At 38.2% G+C, this 18,994-nt stretch overlaps 1 protein-coding gene across 2 annotated transcripts in view; it reads right to left on the bottom strand.

Moving 5' to 3' along the window:
* coro1ca (coronin, actin binding protein, 1Ca) overlaps positions 1 to 16,510 on the bottom strand; it is a 32,259-nt gene extending 15,749 nt beyond the window's left edge. Inside the window, exons 1-3 of one of the 2 annotated variants that reach the window (XM_060882735.1) lie at positions 16,363 to 16,480; positions 11,559 to 11,597; positions 1,441 to 1,637 (exon numbers count right to left, since the gene is read on the bottom strand). In XM_060882735.1, the coding sequence (XP_060738718.1) occupies positions 1,441 to 1,635 (195 nt within the window). In that variant the 5' untranslated portion in view covers positions 1,636 to 1,637; positions 11,559 to 11,597; positions 16,363 to 16,480. Of the gene's footprint in view, positions 1 to 1,440; positions 1,638 to 11,558; positions 11,598 to 16,362 lie in introns of both variants that reach the window. The other variant, XM_060882734.1, reaches the window with a different exon arrangement.
* Between the last annotated feature and the right edge of the window lie 2,484 nt (positions 16,511 to 18,994).

Below are 18,994 nucleotides of genomic sequence, written 5' to 3' on the forward strand. Positions count from 1 at the left end.
TGTTTAGTCGATGTGGTGTAAATTGATATAATGGAAAATAATCAACTTTGGGGTGCTAACAGTAACACTGCTTTAGCACACTACTGCATTATTATTAGTTAAGTGCATCAATTTAATACCTATTATTTCACACATGTAGTTGCAATTACCAGTAAAATACTTTCTCCCCCTTTTGCATCACTGATTCACACATTTTTTACAATAATTTTTCATTCCTTATTTTAAAGCAGTCATGCACACGACTAGTTGTCAAAGCAAGAAAATGATGACCAGTTCATTTCACACCAGCTGTACTTTGAAGTTACACCTGAAGTTTAGTGGAAAAGAGTTTTACACTAGCGGTTTTTCTCCCCTCATGGATTCAAATGATCATTTGGCAAGGGGAAAAAAAATAATGTCTAACTCTTTGAATTTGCATTCTTCAAACGACTTTGAAGAGCCTTTTACACAGACCTGTAAACATTCAGGTCGCTCAGTGACATTCCTGAAAGTGATGCTTCCTGTTACCCTGATCTGAGAGCAGTTTTGCATCTAACTGCAAGAGGAGCTAACGGCAAGTGTCAACAACAACATGGGTATATTGTTTACACTACAAAAGCATAAAGGCCACAGTAATATCAGGTGCATCTGTAAGCAATCCTGTGTCTTTGTAAAGCTAAACGGGTTTCCCAGGTCAGACAGCAGAAGGTCACTGGGGTTTAAGAGGCCAGGAACATTAATCTCTGAGGTTAAAGAATCCCTTATGATGTTGCTGGCATGTCGCTCGTATTGCACAGTAGACCGGTTTGTCTTGCTGCTGAACTAGACACATGATCTACTTATATCACAGGATGCCAGATGCCACAATCCTTCTGCTGAGGAAGAGAAAAATGTCAATATGGTGGCTCTGGAGGACAAAGGTCGAAGAAAGTGATCACGAATGGATACTATTTCTGCCAGTAGAAAATAAAAAAGGACACAGAGCAGAGGGATCTAATTTCCCACACTCCGGTAGCACATTTTCAGAGGAAAAAGAAACCTTTACAAATCAAAAACAAGATGCTGTGTGTTTCTGGAGTAATGCCATACATGTTTGAGTGGAGGTCAGCTCTCAAAAGTGCTGATGGAGATAAAGAGGAGCAAGGGTAGCATCAAACATTACAATATTACTTACTCTTACTAATGGAGAAAGTGTATAAAGATGCTTTCGATTTTCTGGCATCAGCATCACAATGGAAAAGATATACTCATGCTACATGTAATATACACATGTACATTAAGACACACAGCCAAAGCACACCATAATGTTGGCTGTTAACAAGCTGGTACTGATGATAAAAGAAGTCAAGCACATGGAATTTGCTTAGCACCTGACCACGTCTTTGAAGCCATCTCTGCAAAACTGTGGCAAACTATCAGAATTTCGTAATGCACATTGTTAATTCCTTCCCTAGGCTTTACCTTGTTAAGAGGCAGAACCATGAACGCTCCACCACCACTGGCCTCCACGATGATGGCAACAAATCTGGGGTTGACTGCGCAAAAGGCGCTGTCCCACGTAACCCGGGACACCCTGATGTCATCATAGCACTGATCGTTCTTCACCGCCTGGCCGAACACGTGCCGGAACTTACTTTGCCGCACCACCCGTCTCATATCTGCAGAGACAAAGAAAAAGATTAGCACTAAGGTCATGTAGAAAGCAGACAAATGGTGAACATAAACACCCAAAAGATTTCACTGACAGATCTCAAGGTAAAATCTTGACTGGGCCCAAAACAGCATAACATGTACTGTCAGTCTGGGCGGAAAGTTCACAAACTTCGATTCTGTACTCTATATATTATTGTATCACACACTGCTTATGGTTGTATAACAGAGAAAACAAGTCTGATGGAAGTTCTTATAAATTCTGGACCAGAAGAACCACAGCTCGATAAGCAGTCCTCGCGTATACAGGACACATTTGATTCTAGTGAATCATGCTTTGGTATAAGCATGTTAAAGGCGACTACACATGTTTGCTTCAGAAGTGAAACAGTTCTGCATCCAGATGCTCTTGTGGAACTAATGACAGCTGTGACTCAAGATAATCACATATATGACCAAAACTTTTATTTGCACTTTATTTTCACTTTAATTATTTACACTTTTCAGAGATGGACACCACACAATGGGGAAACAGTTGTGTCAAATGATGTGGAGCATTTTATTATTTATATATTGGCACATCCATTCAAAGTACCATTTATACAAATTTTTGACTGAACAGTTCATGGTTAACAAGCTGGCTCAAGGACCAAACAGGAGCAAATGGAAAGTGGACCCATCTAGAATCACTAGACTTAAATTACGACCACTTTAACTTTATAAAAACGACAAAATCCAGCCAACTGAAGTTCAAGGGAAGTTTACTCCTGAAAAATATCAGCTTTGAAGTAAACTTATTAGTGCACACAGAATACACGCTAGTGTCTGTACAAACCGCCTTATCTAATAAATACTAGCTCAATGTAAATTCCTGTCAAAAAAGTCCATCTTTTTATTCTAGAAAATCACATTAGTGAACAAGATGTAACCAAAGTCCAAAAAAAAAAAAAAAAAAAATCAACTCATGCTGTCTCTCTGTTACTTCAGATAAACATTACCTTTTACAATTTAAACACCATAAATGTTCCCAGTCAATAATGAGGATATGGACTCCATTTGGTTCCAGTGACACAAAGGGGAGGGGGAAGGGAGACACCAATACAGGAAGTGGTTCCTGCTGGTGGGTGTGGTGGCCAATGTGACTCAGGCAGATAATGTGGACTTTGTCTCCCGATAAAACCTTCACATGCGGTCACATGCCAAACTGCTGCCTCTGCTGCTCCCATCTCGCTTTGACCGTTTACTGTGCACTGAGAGTGTCTCTAGGTTGTTACATTCCGGAACAGGGAAATGTACCAGACGCAGTTTTTACTCCAGATAGTAGCTGCATGGATTTAGAATTTAGAAGTAACTCTACAGTATCCCTTAAGTCCCAAGTAAAGACCTGCCAAGTGAAAGATACTTTAGGAGAAATTCCTATTTCAGAATCCAGGAAATCCCAAACTAGTCATGAATCATGTATTTTGCATAGCAACTGATGTGGTTATTTCTATTTGAAATGTAGTCCACTATAAAGGATGTAAAATGCGTTATCTCAAGTCACATACAGAGAATTGTATGAGTAAAGAGAATTGGATTCAGTGTGAAGTCCCTTTTTCACTATGATCAAACTCTCTTAGCAGGCAGATTTGGTCCGCATCTGATCAGGGCTTCGTACCTGCCCGGAGAACCAGAAAGAGAAAGACACACAAGAATTTCAACCTAATTCTAAATCCAAGGCAAAACAGGAAAGTCAGTTGATACTAGTAAACCAGTTGGCTAAAGAGCAAGGAGAAGACTTGAAAAGAAGTCTGTAACGTAAAGAATATACAACTTGGGGGCAAAATAATCAATTACTGGGAGAAAAATATTAGAACAAGCAAATTGATATTTGTGCACTGACAATTGTGGTTCTAGTGCAGAAAATTAATCAAACACCTTTACAGTACTCCAAAATAAGCTCCAGATAGATAGAGAGATCATGAATTTAAGATTTGTTTTTCTGTAATAGCTGGTGTGCTTTTTGACATCCTAACTGTAATCACCATTGTTACAAAACAGATAAGATTTCAGGGTTTCTGGATTATGCCACCCAAAAAAAATCAACAGGTAAAATGAATGGGTTTTTCTTCATTACCAATGAAGTTTCATTTCTAAAACGATCAACGGTTCATTAAAGGAAAATGCACATAAGCAAAGAGCACAGTGGAGACCTTGTTTTAACCTTTAGTTGTGTGCTTCAAATCTTTACTGCATAGCCTGCCACAAGGGCCTTACTGTAACAGTGTTCCTTTAATTAAAGGTCACTCTCAGTGGCTCAGTCAGCAAGTCTGGATACCACATGCACTCCAAGCAAATGAAAGGAGTGTCGCTTCCCATTTCTGACCCTTTTTTCAAAGCCTTGTTTCCTCTTGACTGGTCCCAGTAAAAGACAGCGACATGACAACTGTCAAAAAGCAGAACACAGCAAGAGGAACTTGGAGAATCACGGAAATGTGAAATGTTTCAAGAAGTAGTTTGGGTCTAGCAACATGACCATTTTTGGATTCGATTTATTGTTTTTCACAATTTTTTCCTTACATAATGCTGAGTATGTGGTAATGCTAGTGATGATCCACACCTCCAGAAATAAATAATACACTCAATAATACAATTAAATCGTGCCATTTCTCTGAAAATGTGATGTTCAGTGTTGCTAGAGCAAGAAAAACTAATTAATCTGTTTCATGGAATATTTGGTAGAATGAATACGGAGGTAAATTCATGAGATTTAGCAAGAAGGCTATCTTTAATAAAGAAAAAAGGCATAATTTATAAAGATGACAATGTCTTTAACCCAAAATGTTTTCAGTGTGTATATTTCTGAGTACGGTATGTACACTTGTCTTGTAGTTATGCTAACCATGCTAACGCTAAAACAATAGATCTGCCTGGGTTGTGTGCTGAGCTTGGGCATTTCAGAACTCCAGTTGAGGAAGTCTGAAGGGGTGGAAGGATGTGGGAATCTTTAAAGGTCATCTCATCTCTAACTAATAATGAGTAATAATAGAGCTTTCAAAGTCTGCTGACTGTCGACCTGTGATGTAGCTAAATGTGATCATAAAAAAAGAAAGTCAATTGCCAGACAGTCTTACAAGACAGACTTTTCACCTAAACATTAAACATGGCAGAGAAACTATTCTCCAGTTACAAACAGCCTCTTACTGTAAAACAGTCAACCAGATTATTCTCAAAAACAAAACAAAAAACTCTGTAAGAAAAAATTATTCTGTTTACATTTGTTTAACAAATCAGCTTCTGTTATAACTTCCATTACAGTGCCTACAGTTTTAAAAGGCAAACTTCTGCCATCTATGCACAAACTGTTACTATACAGGGTTTCTCCGTCACTCCGTCAGTAGCCTGCTTCAATCACAAAACCAAATTACAGATCAAATAAGGCTTTGGCGGGACAAAAAAAATCGTTTTGGCGGCAGTCAAAAAAATTTCAATGTAGGAAAAACCCTGCTATAGAAATGATAACACATTAGAAGTGAATTAATATTTTTGTTTTACTTACAGTCTCACCAAACAAATGTGAAAATTCAAAAACATTTCCTGTTGGGAGCCAAGGCCTAGAACTGTGTGGATGTGGCTCGAATCGCCCCAGCTTGGTAGTCAGGGCAGTCGAGCATTTTAATGGTAGTCTCTCTCCCAGTTATTAAAAAAAATTTCAGTCTGTCCACCGTTGTTGACACAAATGATTACTTATGTTGGTGCTTTTTATTATTTATTTGATGTTTTGTTTATCTAATGACTTAAATGATTAATCATTTTTTAAAATCCACTAGAAAATGGTGCAAGGATGTGTAACAGAAGAATGGTACTTTGAACAACATTTAATTGGCGACACACCCAGTAGCACAGAAAGCCAAACGGATTGCAGATCCTTAATTCGGAAGATTATGGCCAGACAAGTGTACAAAAGGTTGTGTGAATGCATGTAGTCATTGCTGGATTACATGTTTCATAATTGGGTGGGCCAAATGAGTCAACATAAATGAATATATCAGCTGTTGAACTAAACAAAAACATGTGGATCTTTATAGTAAGCAAGGTATTAAAACACCACACTTGTGCAATCAATCCGGTTTATGCAACTTGGATCAACATGGAGAAAAACTCCTTATATTGGTTTACATGGGGATTACAGCCCCTCTAGGAATTTTTTAGATTGTTGCAGCCAAAAATGCTTAATTTACCTGCAGCTTTTATCAAAATTTGTGATATGACTTGCAGTTGTTTTTGTGCTACTTGAATTTGAAAAGCACAGGATTTTTCTTTCATTTTTTTTTAATTGAAGACACACCTTACGTCAATGGTACAGAAGTACTGAAAATCAGATGCTTTGCCCAAAGATTGTGTGGGGGGATTTGTGAAATGATTTTATTTTCACTCAGATTATCAGAGAGATCTCTATATTTAGACCTGGTTACTCACATGAAGCAGACAGCAAGGTACCATGTTACTTGTCTAGCACAACATCAGCCACAGCATGGCTCTCAGCAGATGTAGGTCTGATAAGGTTAGGGAGACAAGAGTGTGGAAGAGAAGCATAAAGACCATCTCTGGTGGAGACGGGCTTCATGGCTGGTTGAGTGCACACATGCAGGCTGGACTGAGGTCAGTCCTGATTGAAGGTCAGTGTGTGCACTGGCAGCGGCTGACTCACCGGAGTCTTGCGTTTGGAACATGGAGCAGAACAGCCATGCCATGACACACACATGGAACTTTAGCCAATGTTTAGCAACAATTTGATGTTGCTTAGCAACACCAACCAAATCTCCCAGCAGGCATTACTTATGAAAAAAAGAAACCAAATGGTGAGTTTGACCTTTTATGTGCAAAAATGCTCTGAGGAGACACTGCTGGTTTTAATCTGTGTTTTTTTTTTTTTTGAAGAAAAATGATGTCAGTATGCCAGAATGGAAGGTTGCCTAGGGGAAGAAACTATGGAAAGATAAAAAATGTAGTTAAAAAAATAAAAAATTACATAATTTGGCTCCAGTTTGGCTCAAGATATGAATTAATCACCTGTTACACTCAGTAATAACTAAAGCTATTAGAAGTTCATGATTTAAAGTATTTACCAAAATCAGCCATAAAACACAGACTATGTTGCTTCCCCAGACAAAGTGCGGCAGTACGGAAACTTCTGCGAGACATGCAATCAAGTCACGTACGTAACCCCAGTTCTCATGAAAATAAACCCCACAATGCAATCCAACCACATAATCCTGTCATAACCACAGGCTACAAGGCCATGCATTGTAGTTGCTTCATACACTGAGGAATTACGATGAAGAATTTCGTGCAGCCAGACGATGAATGGTAAGAAAATGGGCTTTAAAAAAGCTAACAATGAAGACCTTACAGAGACTAGGTACAAAAAGCAGAACTGCATGGATCCTGTGCCAAACAACACAATATCAGTTCCCAACCAGACGACTGAGCACCAATCAAAAACCTCACTTAGTCATTGTTAAAAAGAATGGACTGGGTTAAAAATATAATGTCTAATGAAAGGGATTTTCACTGGCACAGGTAAATATACTAATATTAGAGCAAAGCAGGCCAACAGCCAATTGACCTTTGGTATAAAAGATTTATTTGACAGGATTTGACCGGCAATGGATAACAAATAACTACAGTCAGTCCTATCAGAATCAAGACTTGCTATACTTGGATATAAGAAATTAACTTTTACATTACTAAATAATTCTTAATTTATAATATCAAGCACTTGAGGCATACTGTGTACCAAAACATGCCAAGTATCAGTTTACCTGTGAAATGTGACACTACATGCATTCCAAGTTGAAAGCAAAGCAAAGTTACCTGAGACATCTTGCACATCTTAAGGCTAATAAATGATGAAAGTGCCAATGTCTTTAGCGTATTGAGCTTGCCCATCTCGAATTCTGGGAAAATTACAGCGTTCCCTCTTTTTGGGCAGAGGAAAAAGTACTTCCTACTTTTCCCCCTGACAGGCATTTACTATGGCTTTCATAAGAGGACATGAGTTCAGCAACACCTTCTAATCAACACGTGACAAAAGCACAAAGCAATATAATCACTAAAAGTCAAACTAGATGCAACTCCTGCTGCTGTTTAACAGGCTATAGAATCAGTCCACATCTCCATATTAGGAATGGTTTATAAGCTTCCTGTTTCCTGTAATGCTCTTAGATCATAACGCAGCTCTCTGGTTAAAGGGCTTTATTGTGCTCTAAACCCATGCTGACAATAGAAGAACCATGCAAATATTTGAGTGTAGTAGTTTATAGACCCTGGATACTAAACCAGGAAATCCCAATCTGCCACCAAAATGCCATGGTATGGTTTTGTGTGTAAAGTTTAAAGAGGAACAATAGGGCAAGTGGCTCAAATCTGTCTACTGCTATAACTATTAAAATAACAATTTTTACAATAATAAATTTGAAAACGATGTCTAACAAAAGTAAAACAGACAAAAGCAAACCATGACCGAAAACAAATGAAGGACAGTCTAACACCATATGAACTGTACAATATGAATCAACCCCATATTGGACAAATTAGCAAGGCCGGACCAACAGCAAACAACATTCCCTTCCAATGTTTCCCAAGCACTTGTTTGGCATGGACAAGGGGCCTAAGTTGAGGGAGAAGTGCCTCGCTGACAACCCACAAAGACATATTAAAGACAAAATATGTAAAAGCCACAAAACAGGTGACAATAGAGGTCTTAGTTGACACCCTGGGAGATGTATTTCCCCAGAAAAATCAATTCAAGTCAAAGATAATGGTAGGATGATGGTAGGATTTTTCCTCATCTACCTGCCATTCATTTGTCTGCCACCACAAATGATCAAAACCTTAACAAACAATTGATATACTTTAAATGAGATTGAAAGCATTGCTGCCTCACCACTCCAGGATTTATGGTTCAATCTTGAGGTGCCTAACCTCTCTGATGAGTTTTGCAAATCTCTGCCTGTCTGCGTGGGTTTTCTCTGGGTTCTCCAGGTCTCACCCATATCGGGGAAAAAATGGCAAAAGATTGCTTGGGGAAATTGTTTTGCCTCTAGGTAGATATAGTGTTTGCATGCACAGTAATATACTTATGTCCAACTAACAGCTTTATAGAAGTCACATTTCAAGGCTTGAAAGACCACAACCCTCATTTATCCATCAACACACCTGATTTTTTTTTGGCAGAATTATCAGTTTCAAGAAGCAACAGACTTCATATTATTGGCTTCCTAATAGTATTTTCCCTTTCAGTTACTTAGGACACCAAATACAGCATACAATACATCCGACTGAGGCAATTGAGGGTTGTAAAATAGCTATTTAAGTTTCTTAAGAGGACTGGAGTAAATAGAAAATTTGGACTGGGCTTGGTCCCTGAGGCAAAACTGCAGATGGTCATCTTGGAATATACTCATCCTTAAACAGAAGACATGAAATGGAATACTTGCTCCAAGACCTCATTTTTACCTTCCACTTCATCATCAAGAGTAAAAGCCAAGTTCCTGGATGGTCTTTTTAAGCCCGCCAACTTGATCGTTCCAGGGCGTAGAATAAGAGATCGATTCTACCTCTGTAGCTAGTTTGTTGTATGTGTGGCGATCTCATCAGTTCCTGAATTTAGTAGCACACAAAGGAAGCTTTGTAAGTACTGTGGCATCACTGACCTGCAGTGGTGTGGAGAGTCGTAAAAGACTGTCCTTTAACAATGATCCAAAAAGAGATCTGTGATTCTCCTCAGAAGAAAAGTTCAGCCAAATAATAAAATGCTTTAATGTGAACGGTGTTCTCACATTGAAACCCAGATATTAATTGGCCTGTTTTAACAATAACATTGACCTCATTGGAAGGATCAATGGATTTGGTGGAATTTGTTTTAAGTTTAGTTCATTGCATGTTTTCTCCTTTACCCATTAATAAATGGCTGGATTCCAGCTCATAAATGACTACAATGTGTAAGAATAACATTCAGCTGACACTTAATTGCCCTTGGCAGGAATGGCCAACGGATCCTTTATTTCTGAATCACTCTAATTCTAAATCCCTGGAACAGTGGTAGCTGAATTGGTTAAGGCTCTGGGTTTTTGATGGTTGAAGATGATGGTTCAACCCTCAGCACCAACAAAATGCCACTGATGGGTCAAAGTTGGGATAGGCAAAGAAAGAATTTCACTGTGCTGTAATGTGTACATGACAATAATAAAGGCGTTCTTTTTTCACTTAAACTTTCATTCTGTTCTGGTTCTAACGGTCCAAATCATTCATCTTATAAAGGGTCAAAATGTCTTTCTTGGCAATATACTTGCTTCTGTTGACACAAGTGTTTCTAAGAACTGGATGAGGACTCACCCTTTTTGATTTCCAGGGATTTAATATTTGGCGTATGTTTTACGCTTAAACTGATTTCATTTATTATTCCCTCTTTCACTTTGGATTTGGGAAAGAAGGTAGTACTAAATAAATAACCTATACATAGAGAAGTACAGAAAGCACTATTTCTGAGGAGTAACTTACTGTTTCTTTCTGTGCAACCATCACTGGTCAGCATGTGTTGGGTTACTTTTTTTTTCCTCAGCGCTATAAAAACCTGCAGCGCATTGTTCTGCTCTGACATAACTCAGAGCAAGGAAGAAAAAGAGAGAGAGAGTGCGAGCGCTCTTGCTAGCAATCACAGAAAGCCAGAACGCCTTCTTTAATTTCACTTTGGGATCAGACAGTTTTACCACCATACATGGTTATGTTAAAGCAGCCCAGGCACATTTCCCTTACACTTTACGCCATAGTGTAACCACTATGAATTCTATAAAGCTTGAGTACTGGAACGAGATAGTCAGTAAAGAAGCCCTAACTACTCCCAGGCTCCTCATAAACGGTTATGAAGATGCTGGCTTATGCCTTACGGTTACCTAATGTTAATAATCAGACTACATCTGCTCAAAAACTAGCCATTTCTCAGTAGCCAGTTATTGTAGACTCTTTAAAATATCCTCCATCTGTCCATAATATGTTGAATATGACTTGTTAGACAAGACTTCGATGAGCAACTGAACAGTCTATAAATAGTTTTCCTAGTAAACAGTAGAAAGAAGATTAAGTAAGGAGTAATACACTTGGAGACATGCAATTATTAGAAAAATAAATAAAGATGTAATAGTGTAGTGTCTAATGTCAAGCAGAATTTACTGTTACCATCCCAAAGTTGATTACTTCAATGGAATGTGTTCTGTTGGGAAATTAATGATTTATCTATTACAATTTTTGCCAATTACATCATAATTTGTATGCACTGTTAGTGACTGTTATTGTAAGTTACATCTTACATTATACAAGTCCATTTGTTCAAATGGAGATGGTGAATGAACATCCCTCATGAAACATCACCATATGAATAATTACACAGGTATTTACACGTCAACACCTTTTGAACAATCAGAATCAAGAATTTGTCTGCACTGTCGTATTTGGCATATATACTTTTACTTCAGTCTATATAGATTGCAATGCCAAAGTAAATTAAACCCACTCCAATTTTTCAATTCCCAGGACAACGATTTCATGCAAGTCATAGAAACTGTAGTAAACAGAACTGAATTACTAATCAAACGTTCTGTCTAGTAGCTAGAGATTAGCATTTTCAGGTTACAAAGGTTGAGAATAAGACACACAGGGAACAATTCAGAGTTAGACAAACAGGTTTCAGCACAGAATTTTTAACGATTCAAAAAACTAAAGAACCCTTCAGGGTGTGAGATGGAACCGTTTTCCCTGTAGTTGTGTGAAAAAGAGTGAGGCAGAACTTGTCTGACAACAACCTGGCTAGATTCCAGAACTGGTTTTCCCACAATGTTTTTAATGTTTATAATTGTTTTTTAATCTTTTTAACAATACTGTTACACAGCCTTCTCATATTCAGCCACAGGCTTTCTTTATAGCTGGACCTAAGAACAATCCAACAAAATCAAACAAAAAAGCTAGTCATTTAGTATTGCCTGATTTACATTTTTTGTTAATTCAAATGGATGAAACACTACAGCTCTTATTCCAAAACACAGAAGCAAACCCACAGCTCACCATGTCATTGTTATTCATCTCAAAATCAAAGCACTTTGCTTACAGCTAAGGGAGGAGCAGAGGTTCAGACTGACTCACCTTGTGTCAACAAATTGTCCTATAATCAACCTGATCATCACGTACAGTTTTGATAGTTTCTGGAGGCTTGAAGATCATCACCGCATTTTTATTATCTTGTGCTTAAAAACAACTCACATTCACACTCCCCAAGTCCAAACACATTAACCTTATTACTAAGGATACATCAATACCAAAGATTTCAAACAGAGTTTAAATGTTTTAGTACCAATTTCTGATCCCAAGAAGTGTAACTTACTTAGCATTATTAAGCTTATGTTTACTTGATCAATTTCCACAGAGCAGTTTGCAGTCTGCTTTATTTGCCATGTTGTGATGTGTCTGCTAGGATTGTGTCACATAGTATCATATATTATTGCCATCAAATAGATCTTAAATACCAGTAAAAGGATAGAGCCCATTAATGGAAATCGCTACAATGGGAAAGCCAGAAAGAAAGATTTTCCCAAAATATGTATTAATCCCAAAATCCAGAGCTACCAACCCCCTGAAAAAGAATTACCACCACCATTTACATTATTTGTAAATTGTTAGCTTTGAGAACATTTGAAAACTCTTCCAAATTTTCAGTTTGGTGTAATGAATAGTCACTCAGCAATATGCCAAAAGCAAAGTCCTGCATTTTGTCACTGACAACATGAAAATACGAACTTAATGCACGTCTGTGACAGAAGAGTGCAGAAATACCAGTTAAAACAAGTTCAAATGCAGATTTCCATGAAATGTCCCTTTGGTATATGAGACAATGTGGCTGTATGGCAAAGTCTCAGAATATCAAACTTTTTTCCAAAGATCTAATCTTTCAGAGCACTCTCACTGATACGGATTCAACTGAAAAGGAAGTAAAGAGTTAAGTTCCTGTAGATACAGATAAAACACCTTCCTCTATTAAACAATTGCAAATCTCCCCATTGCATAAATGCCAACTGTAAATGTTAACCTAGACACGTGACTAACTCAGAAGGTCTAGCAGTATTTTTTTTTTCATTTTATTTACTATATAGAGGTCCTTCCAAACCTAATAGTGTTGTCAGTTTATAGCTGTGGATACGTTGGCTAACCAAATCAGCATGTCGTCACGTTCTGGCTAAACCACTACTGCTTAGACCAGACCAAATCAACGCAGGCTGTGACAAGACCCTGTTTAAGCACCCTTCTGTGGTAATCACTAGAATATTTTTTAATCATAGCAGTTCACATAAGACAAACCATAGAAGCCATGGTATATAAAAGACTGTTCTTGAGAAATAAGTTGACAGACTTCAAAATTGTCAAGTATTAGCTATAACATTTGGTCTCTTGTGCCTTGATACAAAGTGAAGATATTTTTACCACCACAAAGTTGATTACTTTCATATTGCAGCATGTCTTGAAGTGTTTTATTGGTCTTGAAGTTTTACCTCAGACTGTTACAAAACACTTCCTGTAATGCTTAATATAGAAACAACATGATTTATATAGCAGATTTATCTATAGTCTGTTTTAGGAAGAATACTTTTCATTATAACATTTTATAAAAAATTTACATTACAAATAAGAGACAAATCATAGTCACCAATCAATTGTAAGGCACAATATAATTGAATCTTGTTCATTTACACATGGACACTAACTGCTTTGCTGTCTTGGAATGATTGTGGATGTAACATTTCCTGTTTTATGCTGGATGGTTTTGGAGAAATACACCATTGTATAATGTAGTCAGGTCTGTAGCTACAATAAGCCAATTGCTGCCCTGCATGTTGTCATTTCGTTCAAATGCTGACCAGCATTTCCTCTTTTGTTTTATTACCCAAAGCTCAGTCCAACTGCTCCCCCACCAAAACAATGAACAAAATATGATTGTGGTAAAAGCTTACACACATATGTCATGAAAATTACAGATCAATGCATGCCAGCTACGGAGTACTCAGGTGATCGTACAGTCACAATGTAAGCTTTAACAACTTTTAAAAATCACCAAATGCTTTGCATGAACATAATTAGCAACAATATTGCAACACATTTTCCGTGCTCAGTCATTCACACACACCCTAGACGGCATCCTTCCCAGTCTCACAGCGCTTCCTTGTATCCTACATCTAAATTTACCCAGCTGACCCATTTCCCACCTAGCACAAAGAAACGAGTCCAAGAATACACACCACACAGACACTCCACACACAATCAGTGACCCAAACTGATTCATGTCGACAGTCCACCCATATTAAGATTTGTCTTTTTGACACATGCACTGTTAATGGTCTGATTACTAAAATTCATTATTATCTATTCATCATCAGTTAGAACTAAATCATGTTCAGGGTTGTGTCTGGATCAGGATCCTATCCCGGAACACTGGATCCAATGCAGGAATACAGTACACCATGCTTCTCATTCTTCACAATTTAGTGTAGCTAACCCACTCCATGTTTTTCAGAAATGGGAGGAAAATAACAAACCTGGATAAAACCTACAAAGACACAGAAAGAACCTGTGAAATTCCACACAGATGGTAACAAATGCAAACATAAACCTTGGATCTGGATATATAGATTTATAGACAAAAAAAATCCCACAATTATACTTCCATCTTATAGAGCTAACCATCAAATGATTATAAAGATTAAAATAACTCAAAACAGAAAAATAAGGTCCTCCGTAAACATCATTGTTGACAACAACGTGATTGTTGCTGATTGGCTACACATCATGTCAAACTTAAGTGTTGTATAAGCTAGAGAATGTTTTCAGAAGAGCAAAGAAGCGTAGAAATAAACCTACTGATGCTGACAGGTTTTCTTGCTTCATTGCTAAAATTGTTGACGCCGTCATAAGTAGCCGTTGGTTTTGTTGCTGTTGTGCTTTTGAAAATCATAATTCTTCATAATTCATTATGAAGAATTGTGAATGTTTTTATAGAAAAGATACTTACTTAAGTTATTAACGGTTCACTACACTAGCGTTGTAGCTGTAGTGCAAAACTAAAGAACAATTTCCGAACGCTCAGTTTGAACGTCCCTCCTTCGTCCTTGCTGCCTCACTTCGACACTGAATCAAACAGCTATGTGAGTGTTGAGGAGTATTTAACATTCACCTTATATTCTTGTTTGATTGCCATTATTTTTTTTTTTACCATTTCCTTTCTTTATCCTTTACGTCAGTTTTTTCTTAAGTTGCAGTGTTCTGATATGTCTGCTTGTTGTGCACTACTTTCTGTTTCTCAAGCAATAAAAAAAGGTGTGTGTGTGTGTGAGAGTGTTGAGGAATTTCCCAGCATGTGTATCAAAGGCCTGATCTCGGTTACGTCATCAGCTAGGCAAACTGACAAAGCCGGAAATGGAGGCAACCGCCACGTTTCACGACAACGCTTCACGACAATGTTACCCGTGGCTACATCCGAAACCGCACATTACCGTATAAAATGTTATGTAGCATTTGTATAGCTGAACACACACACACACACACACACGGAGTAGCTAGCTGGCGACACTAAGGTGAATGTGAATATAGTTTAAAACACAGTCCACACACTGTGATAGTCTATAACTATATACTATAAACCATAGAGCGAAGTGCTTACTTTTACACACCCACACCAAAAAAAAAACAACAAATAGTAGCTTGCAAACTGAGTTTTAAAAAAAAGGGTCACAAACCGAGCACGCGCGTGCGCGTGAGCAAACGAGAAAGGCGCGCGCATTTTCTGCATTTGCGCCAAATGAGCTCAGTGAACTCGTGTTACGCTTCTCATCCGCCTGCTTTCAGCAAGCCAGGACAAGTGCATGAGTGGAGGTGGGAGAGAGACGTGAAGTCACTCGGCGTGTTTCAACATACAGCAAACTCTACAAAAATCCCTCATCCTGCTTCATCTGATTACGTTCATTACACAATTCCTCTCTCTCTCTCTCTCCCCCCTCCACATGGGTGAGGCTCCAGCATGCTGAACGTGCAGCATGGATACAATCAGTACAAGAATAAATAAAGGAGCATTTAATAAGGATTCGGTTCATATATATATATATTTTGTGCCAGTTGAGCAAAACTACACCAACAGGAACGACGAGCATGACTAACTTGTGTTACTTCATTTAAAGGTCCATTTACAAGCACTCCATGAAAAACAAAGTCTTCATCCAGCTGCTCATTGATGTCCACTGGGTTTCATTTAAACACTGATTAATATCTTTAAGAGCAATAGGTCACATTTATTTGTGGATATTTGCGCAGTTTGAAGATCACAGGTTTATTACAGACAACTCACCAAAAATCACACAATTCCAATTCGGATTTGCTTTAAATTGAAGCCTCATGCATTAGCTGCTCAGTGCAAGCAGCATTATAAACAGAAAGCACATAAACATGGCTCTTCTTAAATCTGTTAAAAATAAATAATCAGTAAAAAAAAAAAAAAAAAAATCTTACAAAACCAATTTAACGGGAAAATCATGAAGGTTGCATACACCTCATATACAGGAGTCAGGCCTGTAAAATCGGTGCAACTTCGTCCTACAGCTTTTATTATTGGCTCTGCAAGAAATCAAGAATCCGGTAACATAAAAAAACAAGCTTTACCTTCTCAGCTTGAGCAGAAAAATCCCTGACCAGCGGTAATCTTCTAATATGTACAGATTCAGTGTCCTCTCCAGTGCTCCCCCGTGCAGATGAACGTATTCCTGCCTGTGGTGCGGCTCACTCGCCTTCCCGAGCCTACAGGCCGGAAACCACGCCCACTTATCTAGGCCCCGCCTTACAATCCCATAAAGGGGAAAACTGACCATCTGAATTCCCAATCACAACCCGCGATGCTAATAGCTCCGCCCACTCAATAGAGAATATTAGAGTAAAAATGTGGAAAAATATGTAAACAAAAAAATAAGCTAAAATAATGTAAATACATTTTTTTAAGTAATCTAACGATTCTAACGACATCAAATTTTTTTTTGAATAAACTCACTGGGTCAAATTGTAAACTGTCTAAATTCATTTATTTAATTGTATTTAAAATATTGTCGTTTTCGTGTTTTATTTTGTATTTTTCATATAATGTGCATAGGTCATATATCCATATACATGATGTTAATGCACTTTGTCCACAAGATGGCACAATGATTCAGGTTTCAAACAGCAGAGTAACACATTAGGATTATTCTGATCAGTTTCTTTTCATCATACAATTCCATCTGCTACTGATAATTCATATTAATATTAATATTCTTTTGTATAATTACCCCAGCCACTTAATAATAACTATGACATCTAAAGCAAACACCAAAACATAGTTTAAAACATTTGCATTATCAGCTCCAAAATGATTAACCTTACCTTTCCTCACTGAAGGTTTTTGTTCCAGACCTTTTTCCAGTGACTTTTTTGGCGAGTCGAACGCTGCCTTTATCTGTGCCACTTTGACAGACTGTGCAGAGTCCAAAACCACATCAGCTTTAACCTCTGCAGATTTGGTCCACTCCTTCTTCTTCTTCTCATGCAACTGGATGGTTTCTTTTATCAGGTTAGACACAGGCTTGCCTTTTGGTGTGTTTTCAGCTTTTTCCCTTGCTGGGACGACACCCTGAGCAGATACAGGCGTTTGTTCGTTCCTTGTTGCAATGTGTTGATCAGTTTGGGTTGGCATAGTAGTGTCACTGTCAGGAGTGTGAGACTGTCCAATGGATTGCAGTTGCATGGGATATTGTACATCTAGAAGATTGGAGGCCTTACCTGTCATAGGGTTCTGCGGTAAAGAACTCACACATCCATCCTTGACAGGACCAGTGAATAATTTTACGGGGTCTTCCATGGAAAGCTTTGTCTCTTTTCTCATATTTTTTAGTTCATGTCTGTCCATAGATTTTGAAAGTTCAGGCAAAGGTTCACAATGCTTTGATTCTACATGTGACAGCAGATGCCTGTCATCTTCATGACCTGCAGTGCTTTCTGAGACAGAGATGAGCTTGGAGTTCATGGATCCAGATGCTTCCTGAGAAATAGCTGTAAATGAAGTTAGGTTTTTGTCATCACTCTGGTTGTCTCTGTCACTCAGTGGTGATGTCATCTCACCAAAGGATTTGTTTCTATCTTCCTCTAACATTCCAGTTGATCGCTTATCCATAAGATTCACTGTTGCCACAGTGTTTCCCTCACTACTGTCTTGGTTGGAAAGCAGAATTTTACCCAATTGTTTGTCCCATTCACTCTCTGATGTTCTAGGTTTAAAGTCAAACATGTCTCGATTTCTCATTTCACTCTCCCTAACATTTTTAGATTCCAGGGTTACATTCAAGGCCGGATGGAGAGCCATTTCACCCATTGCCATTTCAGGAAGTGACAGCATCTCAAACTGTCCAGTTACCACTGCCAAAAACTGCTCAGGAATTTTCTCAGTTTGAACATTGACTGTCTCTATTGGGGGATGATAATTTTCTTTTTCACGAGGGACCTCCTCAGCTTCCTTATACACTCCTCCTGTATCACATGAGAAGTCAGATTTTCTCTCTGCATTATTCTTCTGTTTCTCCCAGTATGATGTAGATGAGTGCTTCTCTTCTTCCAGTATCTCTTCAAACCCTGACATGGTTGGAATTTTGTAGATTGCACTGCACAAAGATGCCTCTGCTGAGAAATTTGGGTTAGTTGTGCTCTTCTCTGTTGTATCAGTACACTCTATATTACTACCTGCAGCCTGGGGTTTTTGTATATTTTCAAAGTTATCCCTGATTTTGCTATCCACTGTGGTGGCGAAATAACAGACATCTCCACTGTTCGGTAATAACATCTCTGTTGTTTTAAATGCAGATCTGTCCAGCAGGTCAAAGGTGGCAAGAGTTACTTTATGCTCCTGTACTCCCAAATTACCCGGTTCACTAGAATTTACTTTCTCTTGGAATTGTAATTTTAGGTTGCCTCTAGGAGAAGTAGGAACTGATGATCTTCTGTCATCTTCAGCCAAGTATGGTTCACATGACATTACACAGGTAGCAGGTCTGTCTTGCCATAGTGGATTTTCTCCAGGTAAATTCATTTGCAATAGAGCATTCATTGTCTCTAGATCGTCCTTCTCCGTGACTCTGATTGGTGCCTCAGTGTTTGGTGCCTCAAATGAAAAATGATCATCATGTAAATCCTCTGTGACAGTTAAGGCCTCAATGTCAGGAGCATCCACAGTATCGGTCATGCTGCTTTCATCTTGTTCCTTATGGCTGCCAGT

This window comes from Tachysurus vachellii, chromosome 12 (assembly GCF_030014155.1).
Source record: "Tachysurus vachellii isolate PV-2020 chromosome 12, HZAU_Pvac_v1, whole genome shotgun sequence".
In the NCBI taxonomy this organism is placed as follows: domain Eukaryota; kingdom Metazoa; phylum Chordata; class Actinopteri; order Siluriformes; family Bagridae; genus Tachysurus; species Tachysurus vachellii.